The sequence below is a fragment of the Eptatretus burgeri genome, chromosome 2 (assembly GCF_056783735.1).
Source record: "Eptatretus burgeri isolate ZD-2024b chromosome 2, Ebu_testis_v1, whole genome shotgun sequence".
Classification (NCBI taxonomy): Eukaryota; Metazoa; Chordata; class Myxini; order Myxiniformes; family Myxinidae; genus Eptatretus; species Eptatretus burgeri.
Genome location: NC_140962.1, coordinates 139,372,157 through 139,396,065, shown reverse-complemented (window position 1 = coordinate 139,396,065; position 23,909 = coordinate 139,372,157). Strand labels below are relative to the sequence as shown.

At 43.2% G+C, this 23,909-nt stretch overlaps 1 protein-coding gene across 1 annotated transcript; it reads right to left on the bottom strand.

Moving 5' to 3' along the window:
- Positions 1 to 619: 619 nt before the first annotated feature.
- Positions 620 to 23,694, bottom strand: LOC147033304 (15-hydroxyprostaglandin dehydrogenase [NAD(+)]-like). Its single transcript, XM_085851382.1, has 9 exons — positions 23,553 to 23,694; positions 17,760 to 17,862; positions 17,498 to 17,642; positions 15,089 to 15,118; positions 14,670 to 14,774; positions 4,177 to 4,261; positions 3,720 to 3,796; positions 1,425 to 1,585; positions 620 to 912 (listed from the first exon to the last, which is right to left on the bottom strand). The coding sequence occupies exons 1-9, from the start codon at positions 23,692 to 23,694 to the stop codon at positions 795 to 797; spliced, it is 966 nt and encodes a 321-aa protein (XP_085707508.1). The 3' UTR covers positions 620 to 794.
- Positions 23,695 to 23,909: the final 215 nt, after the last annotated feature.

Sequence of the window (23,909 nt, the reverse complement as noted above, 5' to 3'; positions counted from 1 at the left end):
ATCACGTGTAAGAAAAATTATTCAAATTTTCCTTAAAAAAAAAAAAAAACGGAGTGTGGGGGAAAAATTTATATTAATGTATTCCAAATTGTAACAAATGGAGTTTTAGAAATGTAACTTTTATGCTACAAGTTGAATTGGCTGTCCTTTCTGGCCAAGAGACTTTTGCCCTAAATGATGATAAAAGTCTGGTCTGAAGCGGAGTGACCTGAGCTGATAACAACGAACCTTTGCCTCGAAATGTACGAAGTGGCTTCTCGTCCACAGGACACGTCTGCAGTCTCGGTTGATAGGCCCCACCACTCTCTCATGAAAGTATAAAATGCTTTGAAATGTAAAATTTTCAGTGCAAGTACCTGAGGAAGTATTAGAATCTCAGTGGCTTGTGCTCCTTGGAACTGACCAAGTACCAAGTTAGAATAAAACTCTCTGATGTAATGTGGAAGTGAATTGAATCAGCTTGGTCTAACTGTTAACTAAAGTAAGAATAAATGAAATAGAAGATAAAAAATATTGCAATCAATGGGGATTCTTAAGTTCATTGTATGAGGGTGAAAAGTGCATGGTGTATAATTAGAAAATAAATTGTTTCACAAGGAAGAACTTGTGTGGACATCGGTTTTCAGTGTTAATGGGTTTTATGCAGGATTTTATAACCAAATCGGACAAACGTTAAACTCTGTCTGAAGTCAAATAGGATTCCACAATCGGCCAAGTAGAATCCTTCAACGATCACAACAAGGTGGTTTAAAAAAATCCACAACAAAGCTTTCACTCTCAAGGAGTCATTTGGATTAAATCTCAGGGAGTTGCACCAACTCGATTCCTGTGGAGGCCACCACCTTCAAAGCAGATCCATTCAGGCTCTTATCTTCCACCAACCTCATGCAGGCCTCAGCTACTGTTCTTGGCCTATCAGAAACATGGTTGGATAGGAGATGTTATCCACTCATGGGACTCATGTATAGGACCATGCATCTTATTGGTCTCAATACAGCATAAACAAACAGAATGTCAGTAAAAGGACATAAAGAAATAAAAGCCTGGCAAGAAAGCTGAGCGGTATGCGCATTCGCCTCCGAGATATCTCGTCTGGATTTGAATTTTGACCCAGCTATAAACTGTCATCTTCATGTTTCGCATGCAAGGCAATAGCAGTGTCGCCCATAGGGGAGGGGGGGGGCAGGGTTATTATCCGTGGCACTCTGGCAAATTCCAAATTATTGTGCCAGGTCTCAGAAATGATGCAAGCTGAATTGAGAATTGAATTCCCGGTCCAATATGCATACAATAATGACGACGATGCAATAAAGGGCCATCAGATATATCTGCCTTATATGTGAATAACAAACATTTCCAAATCAATAAACAGCAGCAGTCTTTTGTACAAGTCATTGCACTCCACAAAACAATTGGTTCCTTACTCAAGTTTCTCATCCCCAAAAAATTGCTTGAAGATGGGCACGTTTTTGGGAGTAGATGCAAGGCCCTCAGCTGTGAAAGCAGTTTGAATCATGGGGGTGTCTGTCACTGATGGGCAGAGCACGTTTACACGCACTTTGACCCCTCGCTTCTTATTTAATGCCTGCAAACAAAGCATTTAGGTTAAAATCAATGTTAGTGTAAACTAGTAAATCATTTTAAAACGAGAACGGCACTCTTCATCGTCACAATGACAACCAATATGCCTCCGCTCACATTATTACATACTTTTACCAAGTTTGATTTAAATCCCTTCAGCTGTTCTCAAGGATAACATTTTTATGACATGACCGCTGATCTTTGATCTTTTGACACGACTTGAAATCTAATCAGTTCTCCTTTACATCATTTTACATATTTGAATTAAGTTTGGTCAAAATCCAATCACTGGTTCACAAGTTAGCATAGTAACAAAAGTTTACTTAACATGACCTCAGACCTTTGCCCTCTTGACTCCAAAATTGAATCAATTAATCATTGCATCATTATACATACTTGTACCAAGTTTGACTTGGATCCCTTCAGCCATTCTTAAGTTACCGCAGTAACGTCTCTCCAAATGTCTCACACTCACACACTCACTATGTCTCTCCGAAAGGACCGTTTGAAAACTCCCCCCCCCCCTCATCTACTTTCTCAACAATCCGCTGGAAGAAGTGCTTTATTTAAAGCTTCTGGGTCTCACTATCTGCCATGATCTTTCCTGGGAAAGCCACATTTTCAACCTGGCCTACAAAGCTAATCGCCGACTGGGAATCCTCTGTCATGCAAAGTTCTTCCTCGGCCCACCTGAGATCCTGACCACATACAAAGCTTTCGTCCGCAGCCTGATGGAGTACTGCTCTCCCCTCTGGGCTGGTGCTCCTGCCTCTCACCTTTCTCGGCTTCATGCTGTGGAAACCAAGGCATTTAGGATCATTGGTCTGTTCTCCTGTGTTGAGGCTGAGTCTTTGGGCCTCTCACTCTCTCACCACAGGCAGGTCGGTGGTCTTTCTGTCTTCTACCGTCTCCTCTCCGGTCTCACCCCCCACTGCTCTGTCTGCAATATGTCCTCCCCATATTTCTGCAGGGCGTTCAAGGTCTGCCAGCAACCCCCTTCTGGTAAAACTACCAAAATCACGAATCACTGCTCACCTTCACTCTTTCATTCCCCTTTTTCCCCACCTTTGGAATAAACTCCCACACTCTCTTTAATCCCATTCTTCCATCAAGGCCTTCAAAACAGCCTTTCACCACCACCACTTATCTTCCCCCACCCAAAACCGCAATATTTTCTAACCCCGTTAATCCACCCAAAACCCACATCCTTAAAATTCCCTACTTTCCTTCCTGAAAGTCCCTGTAATGTCCATCTTTTATACCACGTGTTCCCCGCCCCATCCCTCTCCCTTCCACGGATCTCCTCATGTCTCTGTTCCCCACTGTTTTATCCTTCAAATCTCCCACCCCTTTTGTCTCAAGCCCCCCTTGCTGTGTGTTGTGTGTTAGCTCTCATACGAGCCTTGACAATGTATACAAAAAAAGAAAACCATTCATGAACGGACGGATGCAACGATGGACGGACAACCGAAAAACATAATGCCTCCGGCAATTTCGACGCTGGAGGCATAACTAGAACAGCACTCAGTAGAGCGCACAGCTTTGCCAGGCTGAACAGTTTACGTTTTGTATCCCACTGATAGGCCGGATCTGGACGTGGACCTGGACCTGGACCTGGACCAAAATATATTCGGCTTGTTCTTCACCTACCCAACTCATCCACCAAGTTGTGTCATAATACGTCCACAACTTTTTGAGATATCATGCTATACAGTATATCATTTTTGGTCCCATCTCTCAATGGTGAAGAATCACTTAAGAATTTGCGTATCCGGATCATCACCAAAATCTAAATCAATTAATCCACGTCACACACCGATCTTGTCCACCGAATTTCACTGAATCCGTCCAAAACTTTTTGAAACATCCTGCTCATAGCCAGCTCACAGCCAGAATATTTTGAGATTTCCTGCTCACAGCCAGCTTTGTTCCATTTATAACAGCCAACTGAGAGAGGAGAAAATAATTAAAATAAATTTTTTGTATACAATCAAGGATCATGGAAAAAAACTCATACAATGAACAGATCAGGACGTAACAGGATAAACAGAACAGTAGAGAGGGGTGAAAACATAACCTCCATCAATCTTTGTAGGTGGCGGACGTAATAATAATTATTCAGAGAATTCAAGACTCACCGCACGAGCACGACTAAAGCCCAAAACACCATACTTGGAAGCCGTATAAACAGGACACAACGAAAATGCTTCCAATCCTGAAATTAAAGGATTGAAAAAAAAAAAAGGAATTAAAGTGGTTAAATCATCATACGACAATGATCCATACGATTCAGTTTGGACATGCAAAGGACGTTCAAAAGTTTGTGCAAATAAGATACTCTCAATAGTCCAAGATATGCCAACAGTTTGTAATTTTACATCTTCTTATACATTGTTAACATGCAGCGAGACCGATTTGCAAGACATAAGTACGTCTATGCAATTTGTGGATTTGTATAAGAAAAGGTAAAAATAATGTACTAGGTTTAAATAAACAAAAGGGCTTTTATTGAGATTTCTTTTGTCTATTGTGTGAATTTTTGTCTGCCCAAGTTTGCTTTGTACGCTCAGCACAGGAGTAACATTGAATATATACCCAAGATGGAAGAGACGTTCACCACCACGCCACTATCCTTCTCCATGTGTTTCACTGCCAGTTCTGTTCCGTTTACAACAGCCAACTGAGAAGATAAAAAAACAAACAAAAAAAAAACCTCAATGCTCCTGGAAGAGATCGTACACTGAACAGATCAGCATGTAACAGGACAAAAGGAACAGTAGAGAGGGGTAGGGGAAGGGGGGACACCAAATAACAAAGTTGAAGGACAATATAGAGGAAAGTTTAGACAAACAATGGGTGTGGGGAGGAATGGTGGGCAGGAAAGGATTCATTGGGTGGAGAACATGGACACACAAGGAAGCTTTCAAGAGGGAAAACTCGAAATTTGGAAGGAGGGCTTTAAGTGGGGTTAGCAAGGGCAGAAAAGATCATGGTTTTGAAATGGGGATGATCTGAGATGATTGGAACAGCTGTCTCAGATCTGGAGGGAGGATGAGATTGAAGAGAATGTGGAAGTTTGTTCCACAGGAGGAGAAACAGAGGAACAAATGAGTGGAGGTGAGCAGTGATTCTGGTTTAAGGTTGTTTTTACCAAAAAGGGGTTGATGGTAAACTGTGCGTGCCCTGCAGAAAACTTGCGGGGTTGGGGGGGGGCATCCTCCACCAATTAAAAAAAAAAAGAGATGAAAGACAGGAAGAGGAGATGAAAGAGCAGAGAGTGCAAGACCAGAAATGAGGTGGTTATTTTTTATCCTAAGGTCAAATTTTCAAGTTTCAGTTATCATATCGAGTAGTACCTCAAATTAAAGCCCTTAATAACAACTATTTTGACGATGTGACGTCATTTGACGATGTTATGACGAAAAACTGCATTTTTCATGTATTTTGCATTGATTTAGTTCACATCAAAAACTCTTGTTTAGGTCACTCTGTATAGCAAAGTTCTCATTGGAAACTCTTGTGGGTTCATATATGGTTGTCTTTTTGGAATACTTTTCAGTGCACTTAATGGTCAAAGTCAAGGTCAAATGTCAAGATCACTTTGAAGTCAATTATGGAGTTCGATGCAACCCTTCTTTTTGAGTAATTTTCATCGAATCATCTCCAAACTTTGTGGGAATGTAGTAAATGGCTTAGCGCTCAGTTTATTAGTGTTTGTTTGTGATCGACCTTGACCTTCAGGGTTAGCGCCTGAGGTCGAACATATTTGACCCCAAAGTCAAATTTTCAAGTTTTAGGAACCATGCCTTGGATGGCAGAGGCAGAGAGTTTGGAGAGAAAGGCAGGATGCCGACTCTATCAAAATACGAGATATGTTCAGAGAGATAGCCCTGATCTCAAGTCTGACATTGAGGGTCGTTATTCATTGTTGGGTGAGAAGAAGCAGCATGTCCAAGCAGTGCCGGATTAAGGCATGGGCTTTATGGGCTGCAGCCCAGGGGCATCCGCCAGCTGAGAGCCTCCAGAGATTAAGTGAAATTAATTTACTGTGAAAAGTTACTTCATTTGTAAATGCAGAATGAAAGTATAAGTATGCTGAATTATCGATTTAAAAAGGGCTCAATTAATATACTGTATAACATAGTGGAATTTTTTTCTTTCCCATTATTCCAACCCGTTGGCGCTGGCAATCCTGATTACAATGAGACGATCTCATACTCGCTTAGGGTCTGTACAAGAAATCGCTCATTCCATCGAAACTTTCCTTCTTCTTCTTTCGTCATTGCTTTTTGGGCAATGTTCACTTTAAAAACTTTGTTGGACAATTTGATGAATTCACAGGGACAAGCATGAAACACCGCAAGCTTCTGATATCTACATCCGGCCCTGTGTTGATATATTAGTTGATATCAGTTGTTGAGGTGGCCATTTTGGAGGAATGCCAATAAGGAGTGTTCGAATTGGCCTGATTTTGGTTTCATTCGATTTCCCCATCCCAAAGTACCTATAGGGCTAGACACCAGAATTATCTTTCCATGTTGATTAGTTCTACAGTTATGTGACTCTTGATATTGGGAGTCGTTATGCGATTAAGAGGTCAGTTTAGGGAGATTGGCAATATTTTTAAAAATAATTTTTCCACATAGGGGTTGAGTTATTCTCCATGAACTACTTCTAAAATGGCCCCGAACTCGAATAAAAACGATGAAAGTGAAAGTAAAAAAAAAATTGCTTGTTTTGGGAACAAAAATGAAGAAAATTCTTCCCCAAATGGTGATCCGATCACAATTATCTTTTCATCTGTAGTTGAGGACATGTGTAAGCATCATTTCAGTGAAATTCGTACAATGTGGGCCCATTTTTGACGTCACTGGAGCCAAAAACGTGATTTTCCTTTGTTTCGCTTGGCATGCATCAAAAATCACAACATTTCTGGCGCTCGAGTATTAACGCCCTGGGGTTGATTCATCTACAAATTTAGAAAGCTGACTTTTGACCCCACTGTCGAAATCAGTGATGTAAATGATGAATAATAATGATCCTTTTACTGATCCTTGAGGTACCCCACGACTTCCATCTTCCCAGCAAGACATTTACCCACCCACAGTCACTCTAGTTTTTGTATACAAAGTCGAGGCTCGTGGACGTCAAGGCTCATTTGTGTCCAACAAAGTTGAGGCTCTTTTCCTTCTAATCTCTAAACCAGTTTCCAATCCAGTTAGCTACTCCAACAACCACACCACAAACCCTCACCTTCACCAACAACCTCCTCTGGGGTACCTTAATCAAATACCTTCTGAAAGAGAAGATGCACAACATCCATTGCACTTCCCTCATCCACCCAATCAGAAGTTACTTTATAGAACTCCAATAAATTTGAGAAACACGATCTCCCTTTGGTAAATCCATGGAGGCTACCTTTATTTAGTATGAAATTATTCCAATGCTTCTATATCCATTCCTTAATTAATGTCTCCAACACCTTCCCCACCACTGAAGTCAAGCTAACAGGTATATCATTCCCCAATTCTTCTCTGGAACCTTTCTTAAATACTGATGTTACATTTGCTTCTCTCCAATCCTCTGGTACCCATCCTGATTCCAACGAGCTGTTAATGATGCAACACCACGCTTATCTGCTCCGCCACCTCCTTCAATACTCTTGGATGCATAGTATCCGGCCCTGGAACTTTATCATCCCTTAATTTTTCAAGCTGTTTCTTCAGTTCCTCTCCTCTTGCATCAATCTCTTCTCAAAGCCCTTGCTCATCCCGAGATAGATACACTCCACGATTGGAAGTTCCCATGATTGTTCCTGTGTAAATGTATGAGTAGAAGCAAAAAAAACCAAAAAACTATTTAGTCAGCCTGCTTGCTCTCTGTCACCCTCATTGTCCACTAATTCTCCTGTCCTATTCATTAACCAGCAAAGGTACCAGGCAATGCTGGGTCCCTCCTCCCACACCTTCCTCATCACACCCCTGCCCTGCCTCCTCCCTCCCACCTCCCTCAACCCCCCCCCTACCCACCCGCCCGTTCTCTTGCCTTCTCCCGCCCCAATCCCCACCTCCGGACTCCTACTCCTTCCCAGCGACAGATAAGATATTGGATTGCACAGTACCCACCCTCTGGGTGGGTCAGGTTTGCACATTACTTGTTGAAAAAAAACAACTATCATCTGTGTTTTGCAAGAAGACTATAGATGTTCGTGTGGTGTTTGCTTAAAAGGTTCTCGATGGTCTAGATCCAAAAGGGTACGTTCCAACAGTAGTTAGTAGCTAAAGCAGTGATCTTCATGATTTTTTAGAAGAGGGCCACTTTTGCCGATAAGACAGTGTGAGAGCCGCCACCCCTCCTGCAGGACTCTAAAATGGCTGCTATTAGGCCCTGCCTCCACGTCCTATTATTTTTTTTTCATTGTGGTTACTGGGCTGCAAGCATAATTGTTTACATACTGCCATCTACTGAGGTAGTGATGTTACTTTTATGTTTCACATTGGAACACTCATTTGAAACCATTGGGTCAATTTGATAGCATTTATGGCGGATTATGATGGGGTGTTTTCACATTACGTATTATTGGCCACATGTCAGGGGCCGCACTTTAGTCCACCAGGGTGCCGCCAGTGCCTCGCAGGCCACGCAATGAAGAACAGGGATATAAAGGGTCAAAAGGATCTCATCTCTCAAGCATGTAAAAAGGGTCGAAAGTTCTAAATGGTCAACGGTCCAACCTGTCTGAAGGGTGTAAGGGGCATTAAGGGTCTAAAATTTATTTGGGGTCTTAAGGGTCCTTAGGGTCTAAAGTGTCTTTAAAGGCTAAGGTGTTGGATGAAAATAGCCTTCGGACAATCCCTGGGTCGGGCTTTGTCTGTGTGCCAAATTTAGTGGTTGTTGGCCCAGCGGTCTTTGCAGAAAATGTTTGCAGACAAATTTTATTTATTAGATGGACACGCACGCCTCCAGCTTTTCTTTACCTCTTATATACAATACAAAAATAATGTCTTACTGTTACGTTTAGAATTCTTGGCTATGTCATTTTCACATTCCCTTTTTGACTGCAGTTATCTTTTTTTATTCATCCCTATCCCTCCGATACTGATTAAAGTCAGACTCGAGACTTGTTATTTTGTACCCGAGTGCCTTCTGCTTATCCTTAAAGGGAACCGAAATGCAATTTTTTTTCTTCTGAAACAATCGAGAATTACGGTCTAATTTGAATGAGAAAAACTTTTTAAAAAATTTTGAATTTTTTTTTTTTCCAATGACTGTCGAATTTCGATTTTGCCAGCAACATCACATCTGGAATCCATATTCATCCGAACGGCGGTTTACATAGAGCAACAGTGCATGTCGAGCTCGGGTTATGATGTTGATTCCAGTGTCGCGAGCAACACTGATGGTCAGCATGTTGAAAGTGATCCAGTGGGATTTTGAAGAAACTATTGGAAACAAAATCAGTGATGGAAACTATATTGTTTTGAGCCTTGTGCAAGCGATTCAGAGGAAGGCAGCAGAAGTGTTCATGAAAATTAAAATACTGGTCACATGATCACTACAGCTCGGTAGGTTTTGATTTTCTGCTCAATTGTCAGATTATAAGGAAGGGATTTTGTATTAATTGATAAATCGGTTTGTATATTACTCGAGCAAAAATACCCATCATTGCCTGACAGCACGGGCACCACAGACAAAATGGGCGATGAATTATTTGTCCCACTGTCGCAGGCTAACCTGGTGTCTTGTATGTTATGGAATCGTCCTGTTTCATACTTTTCCCAGACGCCATTTGTGTCCGTGCCGTGTCCCACCATCATGTCCGTGAGGTGTCGATGTTCCTCCCCAATGAATAGGGGATTGTGGAGGGGGACGGGGGGGGGTGGAGGGAGTCCCCTGAAAGTTTTAGCATTCTAGGTCAAATCTTCTTTGGAGGAGTAGATGATACATACTGTACATACTTTCTCTCCACTATAAATAGATGGTGGTTTATTTGATTTGTAGAAAGTTGTGTTGATAAGAGATAATTAGTTACAGGTGCTCTTGTGATAACTGCCGGCCAATGGCAACAGGTGTTTGGTTCACCGCCTAGAATTGTCCATGTGCATGTGCCGGTATCTGGGTATAGATGGTGGTACAGTTTCAAGCAACGACCATTTCTTCCACTGAATCGTGGGAATGGCATCTTCTCTCAATAGTGGCAGGAAAACAAGATGTAGCCATCTCTGTTGTTTCATAACAGTGCTCTGTAACATGTTCTGAGCACAAACCCAAACATTTCGTCGGCCCAATCCACACTTGGGTATTTCAAACAAACCTCGTCCAATTTCTGGCAAACTTAGGGTGTTTCGGCCATTGGTGTAAGTGTTGCATGAAACCATCTCGTTTTGTATTATTACAACCACCAAGGATGCATCAACTCGGCATATTTGTGGAAAATCGAAAATTATTCGCCGTTCGAGTTAAATTGTACCGCAATGTAACCCGGCCACAGTACAAAGCTGGTGGTCTACTTACAGGTGTGACGTCACGGATAATTTGAAGATGATTTTGACTTTTAAATCGCAAATTTACCTTCTTTATAATTCAGAAATCAGAAAAAGACACATTATATCTATTTTGTAGGGCATCAAGCGATAATGATAAAGCGGTCTCAACAAGAGAAATGTGGAAGGGCAAATGGTGGTAGAGTTTGCAAAAAGAATGGAAATGGCAGTGGTAAACACGTATTTCAAGAAGAAGGAGGAACACAGGGTGACATACAAGAGTGGAGGAAAGTTCACACAGGTGGATTATATCTTAAGTAGGAGATGCAACCTGAAAGAGATTAGTGACTGTAAGGTTGTGGCAGGGGAGAGTGTAGCTCGACAGCATCGATTGGTGGTCTGTAGGATGACTTTAGAGGTGAGGTTGAGGAAGAGAGTGAGGGCTGAACCAAGGACCAGATGGTGGAAGCTGAAGGAGGAAGACTGTTGCGTGAAATTTAGGGAGGAGGTGAGACAAGCGTTGGATGGTGGTAAAGATGGGTGGGATGATTGGGCAACGACAGCAGAAGTTGTGAGGGAGATTGCTCGGAAGGTACTTGGTGTGACATCTGGACAGAGGAAGGAAGATAAGGAGACTTGGTGGTGGAATGAGGAAGTACAGGAAAGTATAAGGAAGAAGGGGTTGGCAAAAAAGAAGTGGGATAGTCAGAGAGATGAAGAAAGTCGGCAGGAGTACAAGGAGTGGCGTCGAAAAGCAAAAAGAGAGGTGGCTAAGGCCAAGGAAAAGGCATATGACGAGCTGTATGAGAAGTTGGATACAAAAGAAGGGGAAAAGGATTTATACCGATTGGCAAGACAGAGGGACCGAGCTGGGAAGGATGTGCTGCAGGTTAGGGTGATAAAGGACGCAAATGGGAATGTGCTGACGAGCGAGGAGAGTGTGTTGAGAAGGTGGATGGAGTACTTTGAGGAGCTGATGAATGAAGAAAATGAGAGAGAGAGAAGGTTGGAAGAGGTGGAGATAGTGAATCTGGAAGTGGGGTGGATCAGTAAGGATGAAGTGAGGACTGCTATGAAGAAGATGAAAAGTGGAAAGGCGGTTGGCCCAGATGGTATACCAGTGGAGGCATGGAAGTGCTTAGGAGAGATGGCAGTGGGGTTGTTAACCAGATTGTTTAATAAAGTCTTGGAAAGTGAGAGGATGCCGGAGGAGTGGAGATTAAGTGTACTGGTCCCGATTTTCAAGAATAAGGGTGATGTGCAGAGCTGTGGAAATTACAGAGGGATAAAGTTGTTAAGCCACACCATGAAGTTGTGGGAAAGAGTAGTGGAAGCTCGGTTGAGAGGAGAGGTGACGATCTGTGAGCAGCAATATGGGTTTATGCCAGGAAAGAGCACCACTGATGCGATGTTTGCTTTGAGAATGTTGATGGAGAAGTATAGGGAAGGCCAGAAAGAGTTACATTGTGTGTTTGTGGATTTAGAGAAAGCTTATGATAGGGTGCCAAGAGAGGAGTTGTGGTATTGTATGAGGAAGTCGGGAGTGTTGGAGAAGTATGTGAGGATCGTGCAGGATATGTATGAGGACAGTGTGACAGCGGTGAGGTGTGCGGTAGGAATGACGGACCGGTTTAAGGTTAAAGTGGGATTGCACCAAGGATCGACTCTGAGCCCTTTCCTGTTTGCAATGGTGATGGACAGGTTGACGGACGAGATCAGACTGGAGTCTCCATGGACCATGATGTTCGCGGATGACATCATGATCTGTAGGGAGAGTAGGGAGCAGGCTGAATCGAGCCTTGAGAGGTGGAGGTACGCACTGGAGAGAAGGGGAATGTTAGTCAGTAGGAGTAAGACGGAGTACATGTGCGTAAATGAGAGGGAGGGTGGTGGTATGGTGCAGTTGCAAGGAGTTGAGGTGGGGAAGGTGGATTGGTTTAAATACTTGGGATCAACTGTCCAAAGTAACGGAGAGTGTGGGAGAGAAGTGAAAAAGAGAGTGCAGGCAGGATGGAGTGGGTGGAGAAGAGTTGCAGGAGTGATTTGTGACAGAAGGGTAGCTGCAAGAGTGAAGGGGAAAGTATACAAGACGGTAGTGAGACCAGCTATGTTGTATGGTTTGGAGGCGGTGGCACTAACAAAAAGACAGGAAGCAGAGCTGGAGGTGGCAGAGTTAAAGATGCTGCGATTCTCGTTGGGAGTGACGAGGATGGATAGGATAAGAAATGAGTGTATTAGAGGGACAGCACTGGTAGGACGGTTTGGAGACAAAGTGAGAGAGGCGAGATTGAGATGGTTTGGACATGTGCACAGGAGGGAAACAGAGTATATCGGGAGAAGGATGTTGAAGATGGAGCCGCCAGGCAGGAGGAGAAGAGGAAGGCCAAAGAAGAGGTTCATGGATGCGGTGAGGGCGGACATGCGGGTGGTTGGAGTGTCAATGGAAGATGTGGAGGATAGAGCGAAATGGAGACAGTTGGTCCGCTGTGGCGACCCCTAACGGGAGCAAGCCGAAAGAGGAAGAAGAAGAAGATCAAGCGATAATGCCTGGTGTTGGCTTAATGGCTAGGATGGTGGGGTTGGGATCCTTGGGTCCTGAGTTCAAATCCCACTCGGCTGTTGAATCAATACCAGGTGGGGTTGACTCTGCCCATCATCCTTCCGAGGTCGGCAAAATGAGTGCCAGCTTGCTGGTATACTGTGTCGGAGTAGCGACCTGTCCAGGATTGTACCCAATAGCCAAGGAGACTGCTTAAGCAGCACCAATGCTCTGCACAGAGTGTGGTCCCAATGGATGGATGGATCAAGCGATAGATTAGCATCGAGATGGTCTCAGCATTTTGGGTCCACTTTAATTTCATGATGTACCTCCCTGCTCAACCACCTTGGTCTCTTTCTGAATCTACCTTCATACATCACTGGAATATGCCTCTCTACCTGCACCCCACATACTTGCTCCTTAAAGGTTGCCTATTTCTCCAATGCTGACTTCCCACTCATTACTTTACCCAATCTAATGTTCCCAAATGACTTGTCATACCCTCAAAGTTTGCCCTTCTAAAATCCAACAACCTTACACCACAATCGAAATATATTGTGTTCGCTTGTCCCACAGATGCTCTCCCACCTCCACCTTCTCCACCACATTTGGATAATTTTATGATGAGTCAATTATTTGTTTCGATGTATTTTCCTTTATATCCCAAGTTATCATATGCAATTTAATATACTGAAGAAGAACTGCTTCAAAAAAGGGAAGAGGGATGACAGATGAGTTGTTTTCGCTATTTGTTTACAATATTTTGGTTGGAATATTTAGTAGAAAAGAGGTTAGAGATGCAAGGGGGGAATAGCACAAGGATTTGTGGACCTCAAAAAGGCTTACAACATGGTCCCAGGAGCGATGGTGATGGTGATGGTGCGCTGAGAAAGATGAGAGTGCCAGAAGCAGAAGTTTGGATGGTGGAAAACATTATGAGGGAACTAAGGGAAGAGTTTTGGTTGGACCTGGAATGTCAGCATTCTGCATCAACATTGGTTTGAGCCAGGGAGGAGCACTCAGCTGACAAATGTTCATTATGGTGGTGGAACTAATCAGCAGGAAGGTCAACATGAAAGACATCCTAGGGAAGCAAATGTGTGCATACGACCGAGCGATGTTAGTGGAGAGCAAACAGGAGATGCAGAAAGCCCTGGGGGAGTGGAAGGAAGTGTTTTAAAATCATGGACTGAAGATGAGCTTGGAGAAGATGGAGGGAGGTAATGTGGGTCAAACAGCAGAGAGATATTTTAATATCATGTTAGAGGGGAATGGGAGAAGGCAGGGAAATAAATTTGTGTACTTAGGTGGAATGGTGTACTGTGATAGTTTGTTGCCAGAGGTAAGGAGGAGGATACAAGTGGGTGCGAATGCATAGAGGAAAGTGGATGGTTTGATGGTGGACAGGATGACATTGAGGAAGTTGAAAATGTAAGTCCTGAGGTCATGTGTAATGGCAACATAACTCTCTGGTGTGCAGACTATCACCGATGGAACAGCAACAACAACAGAGGCTGTAGGTCTGTGGGTCAGGAGGAATGTGGGAGTGAAGAGGGTGGACAGAAAAAGGATAGATGGCCTGGGGGAGGAGATCAGTGTGCAGACGAGTTTGACAGGCAGATTGGTAAACAGCCCACTGAAATGGGCAGGGCACCAAGTGTGCATTGGAGAAGAAAGACTTCCAAAAAGAGAAGATGTGTTGAAAGAACCAGGCAGGAGAAAAAGGGGTAGACCATGGTTCAGATGGGAGGATTTTGTGAAGAGGGATGCCAGAACGGTGGAGGTGGATTGAGAGTGGAGAGAGATAGAGGGTGATGGAAGAGTGTTGTGGATAGAGCAGCACAGCAGCAACTCAGTACCGGTCAGCCTCACCCCATCTGAAGTGATTTTGAGGAAGAACATAATATCCTAAATTACGCCATTATTTCAGGAACTTGTTCCTGTCACAATTTTAAAGAAAAACACACATTGAAAAACAATTTCTCAACTCAATCCATTTATTAATCGTCAACCGACTTGTAATATGAATCATGAATCCGAGAAATAATTACGAAACCAAAGCTTACCAGATTGATGCTGATCATTTTCTCCCATTCTTGCTCGTTCAAGATTCCCGCATTGTTGATTACGATAGTCAATGAACCAAAATGCTCTGACCTTTTCAAAAGATTCTGTGAGAAAGAGATTAGTAGAGGATTGCAATTTGTATTGCTTAGGCCTAAGTCACATTTGCTCTACGGCGAGGATCCGGCGGCAGTACGCCCTCTGAATTTACAGAAACGTGCGGCGGCGGCAGAGTTTCTGCGGTGGCCTCAGGGTGGCCCTACGCCATTTGGCTATATTTTACAGGCCGCAGGGGTCGCCGTGGAATTATAGCGCGGAGTTATAACTTTTTTTCATTTCTACGTTCGCCGTAGCAATTCGATATGACGAAACAAAAGAACTGGTAAAAAAAAAGAAAGAAAAAAAATAACCCACTCGTTACCGTCCGTCTGGCCGCACGTTCGCCTTCGGGCTAGGGTCCCCCTGCGGTCGCCTTGCAGGCACCTTGCGTCTGCCTTCAAAATTCTATGGCCGCCGCAGGAACGCCCTAAGGTCACCGTGCGACATCAAATCAAAGACCGTACGGCACCCCCACATTTTCGGTCTCCACAATTTATAAATACGCCATGCGGCTACCCGAAAAATAAAAAAAATATGTGACTGCTACATTGTGTGACCGGGGAAATACTACGGCCGCCGTATAATTGCTCATGGCCGTAGATTTTGGAGACCCCACGGCCGCCATGGCAAATGTGACTTAGGCCTAAATAAGACTGATTTGCATGATGCCAATTTGTAATCTGGTGGAGAATTTTGGGTACACTCCCATCATGAAATCAATGCTCAGTTGTGAACACTCAGCGGGACACCCCAGTTGAGTGGACAACTGGAAATATAAGGTGTTTCACAATTCAGTGATTGGTTACAACTGCCATCATGGATGAGAGACATGATTGGCATCAATATAATGAATTAGGGAGGAACCTTGCCTCCATCTTTCTAGAAGCATCGTGCAGACTTTTGGTCTTGGTCTGCAATGATTCTTACAATGCCACAACATAAACAAAACCAATATGCTATTGCATTAGGATACCTTTTGGGACATTATGTTGGGCTGATCCTTTGTAGAACTCAGCTTGAGCTGTTAAAACTGCCTCTAGTCACATTGCTTTAACGTTGAGACTCTGGATAAAATGGGAGACGTTGTGGACCTGCGTCAAACTGGAGGGAATTTTTTTTTTAATATATTGGCTTGTGTATTTTCATTGTCAACAGCATTTATATCAGCAACATCATAAATGTACTGTTCACCAGTCTGTGATATCTCATCAGAAAATTGCTTGATTGCATTCCTTTGGCTTGTATTCTCATCACAATTGTCCCCAAGGAGCATATCGGCGGGATGGGATAGATTGTCCATTTGGTTCAGTTGCCGGAGCCAAACATTTACTTCTTTCATCTTAAAATAACTCCAGGGCTTGAAGTTGGCTGTACACCTTGCCTTTTCAACTGCAATTTCTCAACCTAACCTAACCATTTTCCTTGCAGGTGTGTGTGTGTGTGTGTGTGTGTGTGTGTGTGTGTGTGTGTGTGTGTGTGTGTGTGTGTGTGTGTGTGTGTGTGTGTGTGTGTGTGTGTGTGTGTGTGTGTGTGTGTGTGTGTGTGTGTGTGTGTGTGTGTGATCTCCGTATACTGGTTTCAGAAGGTGGAACAGAGTCCTCCCAAGGCCAGAAATATCTGACTCAAATCGTGATTCCTCACCAAAACTATGGACCAAATCCTGAAGTTTTGTTGTTCTCAAGGTTTTGTTCCAAACGTTATTTTCAGGATCGCCACCGAACCCCAGACAGCTTCCAACTGCACTTCGTTTGGAGTAATATTCCCAGCGATGGTTTTTAAGATCAGATGAACCAATTTGAGAAGAGACAGACAGACATGACAGAGACAGTGTTTGACAAGCTTGTGGTCTTCTCAAGGTCTGAAGAGGAGGAAGAGGCTGCTACCTACCTGTCTGAAGGACGAGGGACGTCACAGGAGAGAGTGGAGTCATCAGCAAATCAATAAAAAGGCTTTTCCAGAGAATGAGAAAGATCATTGATGAAGATCAAGAATCGGACTGGGCCCAGAACACTGCCTTTGGACACTCCAGCTTTGACAGGGAGAGGAGATGAAAGGATTCCATCGAGAGCAAAGGAAGTCAGCAAGCCTTGTCTGGAGTTGCCTTTGGATTCCATATGCCGAGAGATTTGAGAGCATGGTGGGATGCCAGACTGTGTCAAGAGCACAATATAAGTTGAGAGAAATGGCCCTGATCTTGTGTCTGACATCAAGGGCCTACATCCATTGTTGGGAGAGTATAAGCAGCATGTCCAATGTAAAGTGACGTGGTCTAAATCCAAATTGGTGATCTGAGATGAGGCCATTTTGAGAAAAAGAAAGATTTCACATCAACTGCAATGATGGATTCCATGACCTCGTAGTCCAGGAGCCCAGAAGGTTTATTCAAGTAAAAAGCGCCGGAACGTTTGACCTCGTGGGCTGATGGAGTCATCCACCGACATCACAAAAACGCATTGCTGCCGGGTCTGACCCATGGCTTTCCCCTGGAAATCACTCAATTAGTGACGCCATTACCGATAAACCTATTTTGCTCAATATCTAGCATACTATGCATGATAATATCATGAATAAGGTGTCCATACCTATGTTTTCATGGTCAATCATTACCCTGATGCTATGCATATTGCTAGAAAATGTATAGTTTACCACGTAAATGCATGGTTCATCCACTAAATTAGCGACGCCATTACTGAAACTTCACTATCTGAAAAACTGTGCGTGATAATATCACAAATAAGGTGGTTTTGAAGCCATACAGCACGCAGACAAAGGATGCAACAGCTTGGACGTCTAACTCCTCAGCTGTTAGAGAACGCAATGTCATCACATGAGCTGCATCTGACTCCATCCGCTGAAAGGGCTTCACTTTGCCCTTTCTGTAGAGACACGATGTGAAATCACAACCAGTCAAGGCATGAAGGCCGATTGATGCTTCAGTAATACCAGTCTGTTTCTTCTCAAGAATGTCAGCTAGTTTAGTGACATCAATGTACCTTCGGTGGTTGCCAGATCCATAATCCATGATGATGTTGATCCCTTCCGACCTTCCAGAAAGCTCAAACAGAATGATGAAGATGTCCGTATCAGTGGACCTTACTAGAATGTTACCAGTGGAAATGTTTGCGTGAAAGGTAATGAGTACTAAGCTTCTTCATGTCGACAATGGAGGTGATTCGGTTCCTCTATTTGCAGCACATCATCCTCGTTGTTCATCTTCATACACACATCACCATGTGAAATAGTGTTTTTCTTCCAAGAATTGAACCATATTGGAGCTTCTTCCATTCCTCCATTACAAACTTTTCCTTGAATGATCCACTTTTGAGTAACTCTGTGCCACTCTGTCACTGAGCCTGGTCAGGTCCAGTAATGATGAATGACTGGAGTAGTTGAACGACGCAGGTTTCGCTCGGTATCTTTGATTGATGGTGACTGGTACTTATCGAGCGCGAAATGTATTTGCTCCCCACAATACAAACATACTTTTGCCAAAAGATCCTTTGACATGGTTGCATATGTGGACTTGCTGTGTTGCAGCACGGTTTCATGGAGGATTATACCACTATCAATCACTGCGGCTCTTATTGGGGGAAGACTGTTGTCATCGAGAAACACTTCCTGTCTGCTTTCAAGTTTCTTTTGTGAGAGATGCCTTGTCTGTCTTCAGGGCACGTTTCTTTTCTCCTCTTTCTTTGCAAATTATACAAACGGGGGCATCATTTGCCATGATCTGTAAATAACAAAAAGGGACAGAGACCGATGCATTATTTGCCACATTGTAACAAATGACAGAGATGGTACGACTCCAGAAGGCAACTTTCAGGGTGAACTCAACATTTCCAAGCACTAGAGTTGGCATTGTAATATTTCACCATAAAAACATGGGTATAGACACCTTATTTGTGATATTATCATGCAGTGTTTTTCAGATATTAATGAAAATGGGTTTTTCCACAATGGCGTTGCTAACTGAGTGGGTGAACTAAACATTTACACGGTAAACTATACATTTTTTAGCAATAATGCGGGTGTCAGTGTAATGATTGACCATGAAAACATAGGTGTTGACACCTTATTCATTATATTATCATGCATATTTTTCTAGATATTGAGCAAAATAGGTTTATCGGTAATGGCGTCACTAATAGAGTGATATCGGGGGGAAAGCCACGGGTCAGACCCGGCAGCAATGGATTTTTGTGATGTCGGTGGATGACCCAATCATGTGATTAAAGACATTTCTTGATGGATGCAATGAAGGTGAATTAAGAGAATGGAGAGAAGAAACGCTGTAACAGTTGGATTTTTTAGGCAAGGTATGAAGGAAAGGTCGAATTGAGAGCATCTGTTGAAATAGAAGAAGAGTAGTGCATTACGATACAGTAAAGAGAACCACATATGTGAAAGAGGAAGATGAAGCATTATAAGAGATCATTTTTATTATTATTTTTTTTGATGGAGATTGCATAAGATTCGGTGAAGGACAGATTGAAGAAAAAATTGAGGTGTATGGTGAATTTGGATCGGTAAATGCAGAGTGAAGCTGATGGATCGATGAAAAGTATCTGGAAGAGTAGAGAGTCACGTGGTTACAGGAAGTGTATAGATAGAAAGGATACAAGGGAAATTATTTATTGATTTTCGATAGATTTTTGAAGATTAGGTAAGATTTGGGAATGGAGGGTTGTCGGAAGAAATTGTGAAAGTAATGGTGAGTGGGGAAGAAGAAGAAAGAAGAAAGAAGAAGGAAGAAAGAAGAAGAAGAAGATTTGGTACTTGTGGGTATGGAGGGAGAAAGGGTTGTTGTTGGGTTGTTTTATTTTTAATTTAAGACAAGAAACAGTGTGTAGTTGGGAGGGTTAGATGGGGGGGCATTGGAAAAAGTGGGGAAAATAGGAATTGATGGTAATAGGGAGAGAATACAATTAAAAGCGATCGTACGGGAAGGATGAGTAGGCCTCAAGGAACCTGATGAGACAAAGTTGAAGAAAACTCACAAACTAGCATGATTTTTGAAACAAAACCGAACTAGGAACACAGTAAAATGTAGGTGAGAAAATAGTTAAAACATGACAAATAACGACCGGAAAATTAACTTTGAGAAAGTCGGCAGAGACCCCCGAGAGAAGCTGTTGTCACCCCAAGCCCGGAAGCAGAAAGGATTGTATCTAAGTTCATTTTTCAAAAGCAGTTTTGCTCAAAAAGTCTTATTGCACCATTGCTTGTTTGAGTGTATATTAGTGACCAAGCTAAAGCAATTAATTAGAAAGATATTGGCACTGTTACTGTGTATTTTTTCCTCTCCTTGTAAATAATGATTCAACTCTGTTAAAAATAAATTGTTAAAAGCACCTGTGAATGAATTTTCTTTGACAATACCTAAGTGCTATATCTGGTCACAATACTGTTTTCTATGTGCACCCACAATGGGATCATTAGGTCGTACATGAGCATTACATCCTTGTTTTCAATTTTCATTTTTGGTTCATGTTTCCACGAGTTTTTAGAAACTGGGATGTAGAAATTTTTGCTGATGTGCCAATGGACTATGCTACATAGATGGTTGTGTGTGTGTGTGTGTGTGTGTGTGTGTGTGTGTGTGTGTGTGTGTGTGTGTGTGTGTGTGTGTGTGTGTGTGTGTGTGTGTGTGTGTGTGTGTGTGTGTGTGTGTGTGTGTGTGTGTGTGTGTGTGTGTGTGTGTGTGTAGCTGTTCTGACACGAGTTTTTTTACATCCCGACAGGAAGCGACTCGTACTTTATGTTTCTATCTTGCAAAACTTACATTTGTCCGATTGACTCAGTCCCGCCATTTTCTTAAAACCATTGGAATAGTGTCCTTGATCTTGGGCATTTATTCTGGTTAATTCTCCATCCAAGTTGAGTTGACCTCTTCTTCACCATTTCAATGAGTGTTCTTTGTCTGAGCCTAATCTGTCAAACTTGTTTTTTTTTTACATTCCCTGCTTTTTATTGTTGTCCCAGTTGTCAGTGTATGTATATCTGTTGACATTTCATTTCATATCTTTATTTTGTCTTTTTTTTGCATTTGGAACCGTTTTGGTTTCATATGTGACATCTTCTATTTGCAAAGAAAATTTTTGGAAATTTTTTGCAAGGTGGGTTAGGGATACTTTTTCTGGCTTGCCATCTTCACGTTTGCTTACAAATTGGATTCGGTAGTCTGTTGAACTTGTTACGGATTTTAGAATCTGGTCTGATGAATGCATCCACACATCCAGGTCCTCAGACAGTTATTTCCTTAAATGCATGTTCAGATTAGCCCCATCCCCATGTCTAATGGGATTTTAAATGTGATGCGTTGAGAAGGGTAAACGATAGATCCCCTCTCGTATGGGAAGCTTTTTTCTTTACGACAGACACGTTTACCCACATTTCTTTCGCGAGCTCTGAAGCCCGCCCTTATTTTTCCTCAGCATTTCTTTTGCGAGTTCTGACGTGCCCTCATTTTTCCTCAGCAACATCCTTTCGCGAGCGCCGACGCCCGCCTTTTTTGGGGAGTGCACGGGTTGTCATGGTAACCGTGCGCAAGTGGGGAGTGGTGAGCTTGGGGCAGACTCTGCGCCCGCGGAGACGCCTGCAAAAAACAAACAAATGAATTGGAGGTCTGTTCTGAGGAGGAAAGCGGAGGCGAGAGACGTGAAAGGAAAGCCGAGGGGAGAGAGAAAGAGGGAGAAGAAAAGGAGAAAGAAAGCAAGAGTTGAAGCGCGTGAGGGAAGAAGCGAACCAGAGAGGAAGCGTGCAAGCCCGCAAGTGAGCGAGCGTGTGGTGCGCGTGTGGGTGTGAGCAGCGCCGACGGTGAGTGAGGCACGGGTCAGTCACCAACAACACCAGGGTCTAAACCCACGACAGACGATCTCAGTGCCCTCCAGACGTTGACTGGCGTTCAAGGCTGTTCGCGAGAGGGTGCACGGCAAGGATGGGTGCTGGCAACGGACGTGACACGAAAGCACACATTTCAGGACGTTTTCACTTCAGACGACTACTTTCTGTTGAGCGAGACGATTCTTCCCCCCCCCCCCCCGAATGATCTGTTAGGTACCCATGTCTGTGTTTAGCTGTAAGCAAGTCAACCCCCCCCCCCGATAAGTATCTGCTCTGTCTCTTAATTGGCATTTTGATTGATTTTGCTTTGAAATTTATTCTTTATTTTCCTCAGAAAATAAAAAGTTCGATTTATTTATTTATTTTATTATTAATAAATCATTTGTCGATTTCCAACCTGTCCGTGTTTGAACTTTCCTTCCATTGGTCTGGCATTGTTCGAACCAGATAGACTGGGAGGTAATTACCACAGATTTGACCAAAAATAGTCGGCACACACCAGCGGTTAAAACGCTCGGGCCGCCCTAATTAAAATCTAATCGAGATAACATTGATGCTTTGCCGAGGGTGTGTTCCCCGTTCAGGTAACCACATGACCTCCAGTTAAACGGAATAATTAGACGGTGGACACTGGAACTTGTGGTTGACTGGGTGGTGTTCGTGGTTCTAACACAACCCACCGTACCACAATGTTAATTGTGAACGGTGGCCCCAGGTCCGGCTCTACCGAGGACAACCGGGGATTAATCCCCCTGATTGACAAGCTGGTGTCTCGGTACCCGTGGCCGCAACAAACTCTTCACGCACTCATCCAACCCACAGTTGTCACTCTGTGCACTTGGTTGAGCTCCATCAGGCCGCTGCCTCCTTCTCTCGGTAGGTGCCTTCTCGGGATGCATTGTTTTTTGTGGATAGTGAGGAGTTTCCTTGTTAACTTCCAATTGTGTGTCTGGTGTTGGCTTAATGATTAGGGTGGTGGGCTTGGGATCAGAGGATCCTGAGTTCAAATCCCCCTCAGCAGTTGAATTAATACCAGGTGGGGTTGACTCTGCCTGTCATCCTTCCGAAGTCAGCGAAATGAGAGGCAGCTTGCTGGTGTCCTGTGTCAGAGTGGCGACCCATCCAGGATTGTGCCCAATAACCAAGGAGACTGCTTAGGCAGCACCAACGCTCTGTACAGAGTACGGTCCCAATGGATGGATGGATTGTGTCCAATGTATTATTCCACAACTGTATGTTATTGCAAGTTGGTTTATGGCTTTGATTTTGTTTCTTGGAGAGAGCTATGTTTTCAGGATCAGCCTCGTTATATGTAGGTATTCTTTGATAATTATTTTATGCATGTGTTTGTGACATATTTGGTGGCCCTCTTCTATGCCAAGATATTTGGTGATTCTTTTACGCCGAGATATTTGTATGATACCTTTTCATCCACCTCTTGTATTGTTGTATTACAGGCAATTTTTTTTTGTCCATTTTTGTTGATTTACCCTGTAGGAATGTACACTTGGCACACATATCTTGGCCAATGGCATTTGAATGTCATCGGAGTATCATTTCACTAATTTCAGTTGTTCTGCCAATTTTTCGTCATTCGGGGTGAAGGACTTTAAAGCATCCACATTCAGATGTGTCACCTTTCCTGTCGTGGTGTGTGTGCGTGTGTGTGTGCGTGCGTGTGTTAACATCTGCGACCTCACTCTTGTGTGAGCCTCAATCTTGTATAGAATAAATAATTGATTAGAATTTTATCTAAAATTTAGAACTTCCAAAGAAAAATGAATTAATTGTTAACAAGGAGGACTGGAGCCTGAAACATGAATGAACAACATGATAATCAAACAGCATGAACAAGAACGTTGTTGATAACCAGGAGAAGGTAAATGTAACAAGCTGTACAAAATCCCAGAGGGGATTTAAAGGGTAAAATGACGAGGACTTGCTCTCGAAATCGGTGGAGGTCACATCACAGTGAATGGCGAGTGTGCGCCCAGCTCCATACAATTCCTCCAGCTCCGCCGCCTTTGACTTCACCTCCTCTTCCAAAATATCCAGCAGTGCAACCTGGTAGGATTCACACAACATGATTTGCCTTGTTGATGCTCTCACAGCTGAGCAGTTCCCTTGTGATGCTGAGATACCAAGTTAAAATGACTCAGACTATTCGGTAAACATAGTCTTGCGTTTGTTTTTTTTTTTAGTTGATGAGACCACATAAAACTGATAAAAGCTACACTGTGCCTTTGAGGTCGGGGGAAAACAAACATCGAGAATGCCTCACGATAAGCCATGAAAAGAGT

Bases quoted from the DNA above. Each gene is read 5' to 3' on its own strand.
- LOC147033304 (XM_085851382.1), bottom strand. From the start codon at position 23,694: ATGTTGTGTGAATCCTACCAGGTTGCACTGCTGGATATTTTGGAAGAG. The intron at 15,119-17,497 runs GTGATATTATCA...GGGGGACCCTAG, and splicing joins GCTTCAAAACCACCTTATTT to CCCGAAGGCGAACGTGCGGC. The intron at 1,586-3,719 runs GTGAGTCTTGAA...CTTTGTTTGCAG, and splicing joins GCTTTAGTCGTGCTCGTGCG to GCATTAAATAAGAAGCGAGG.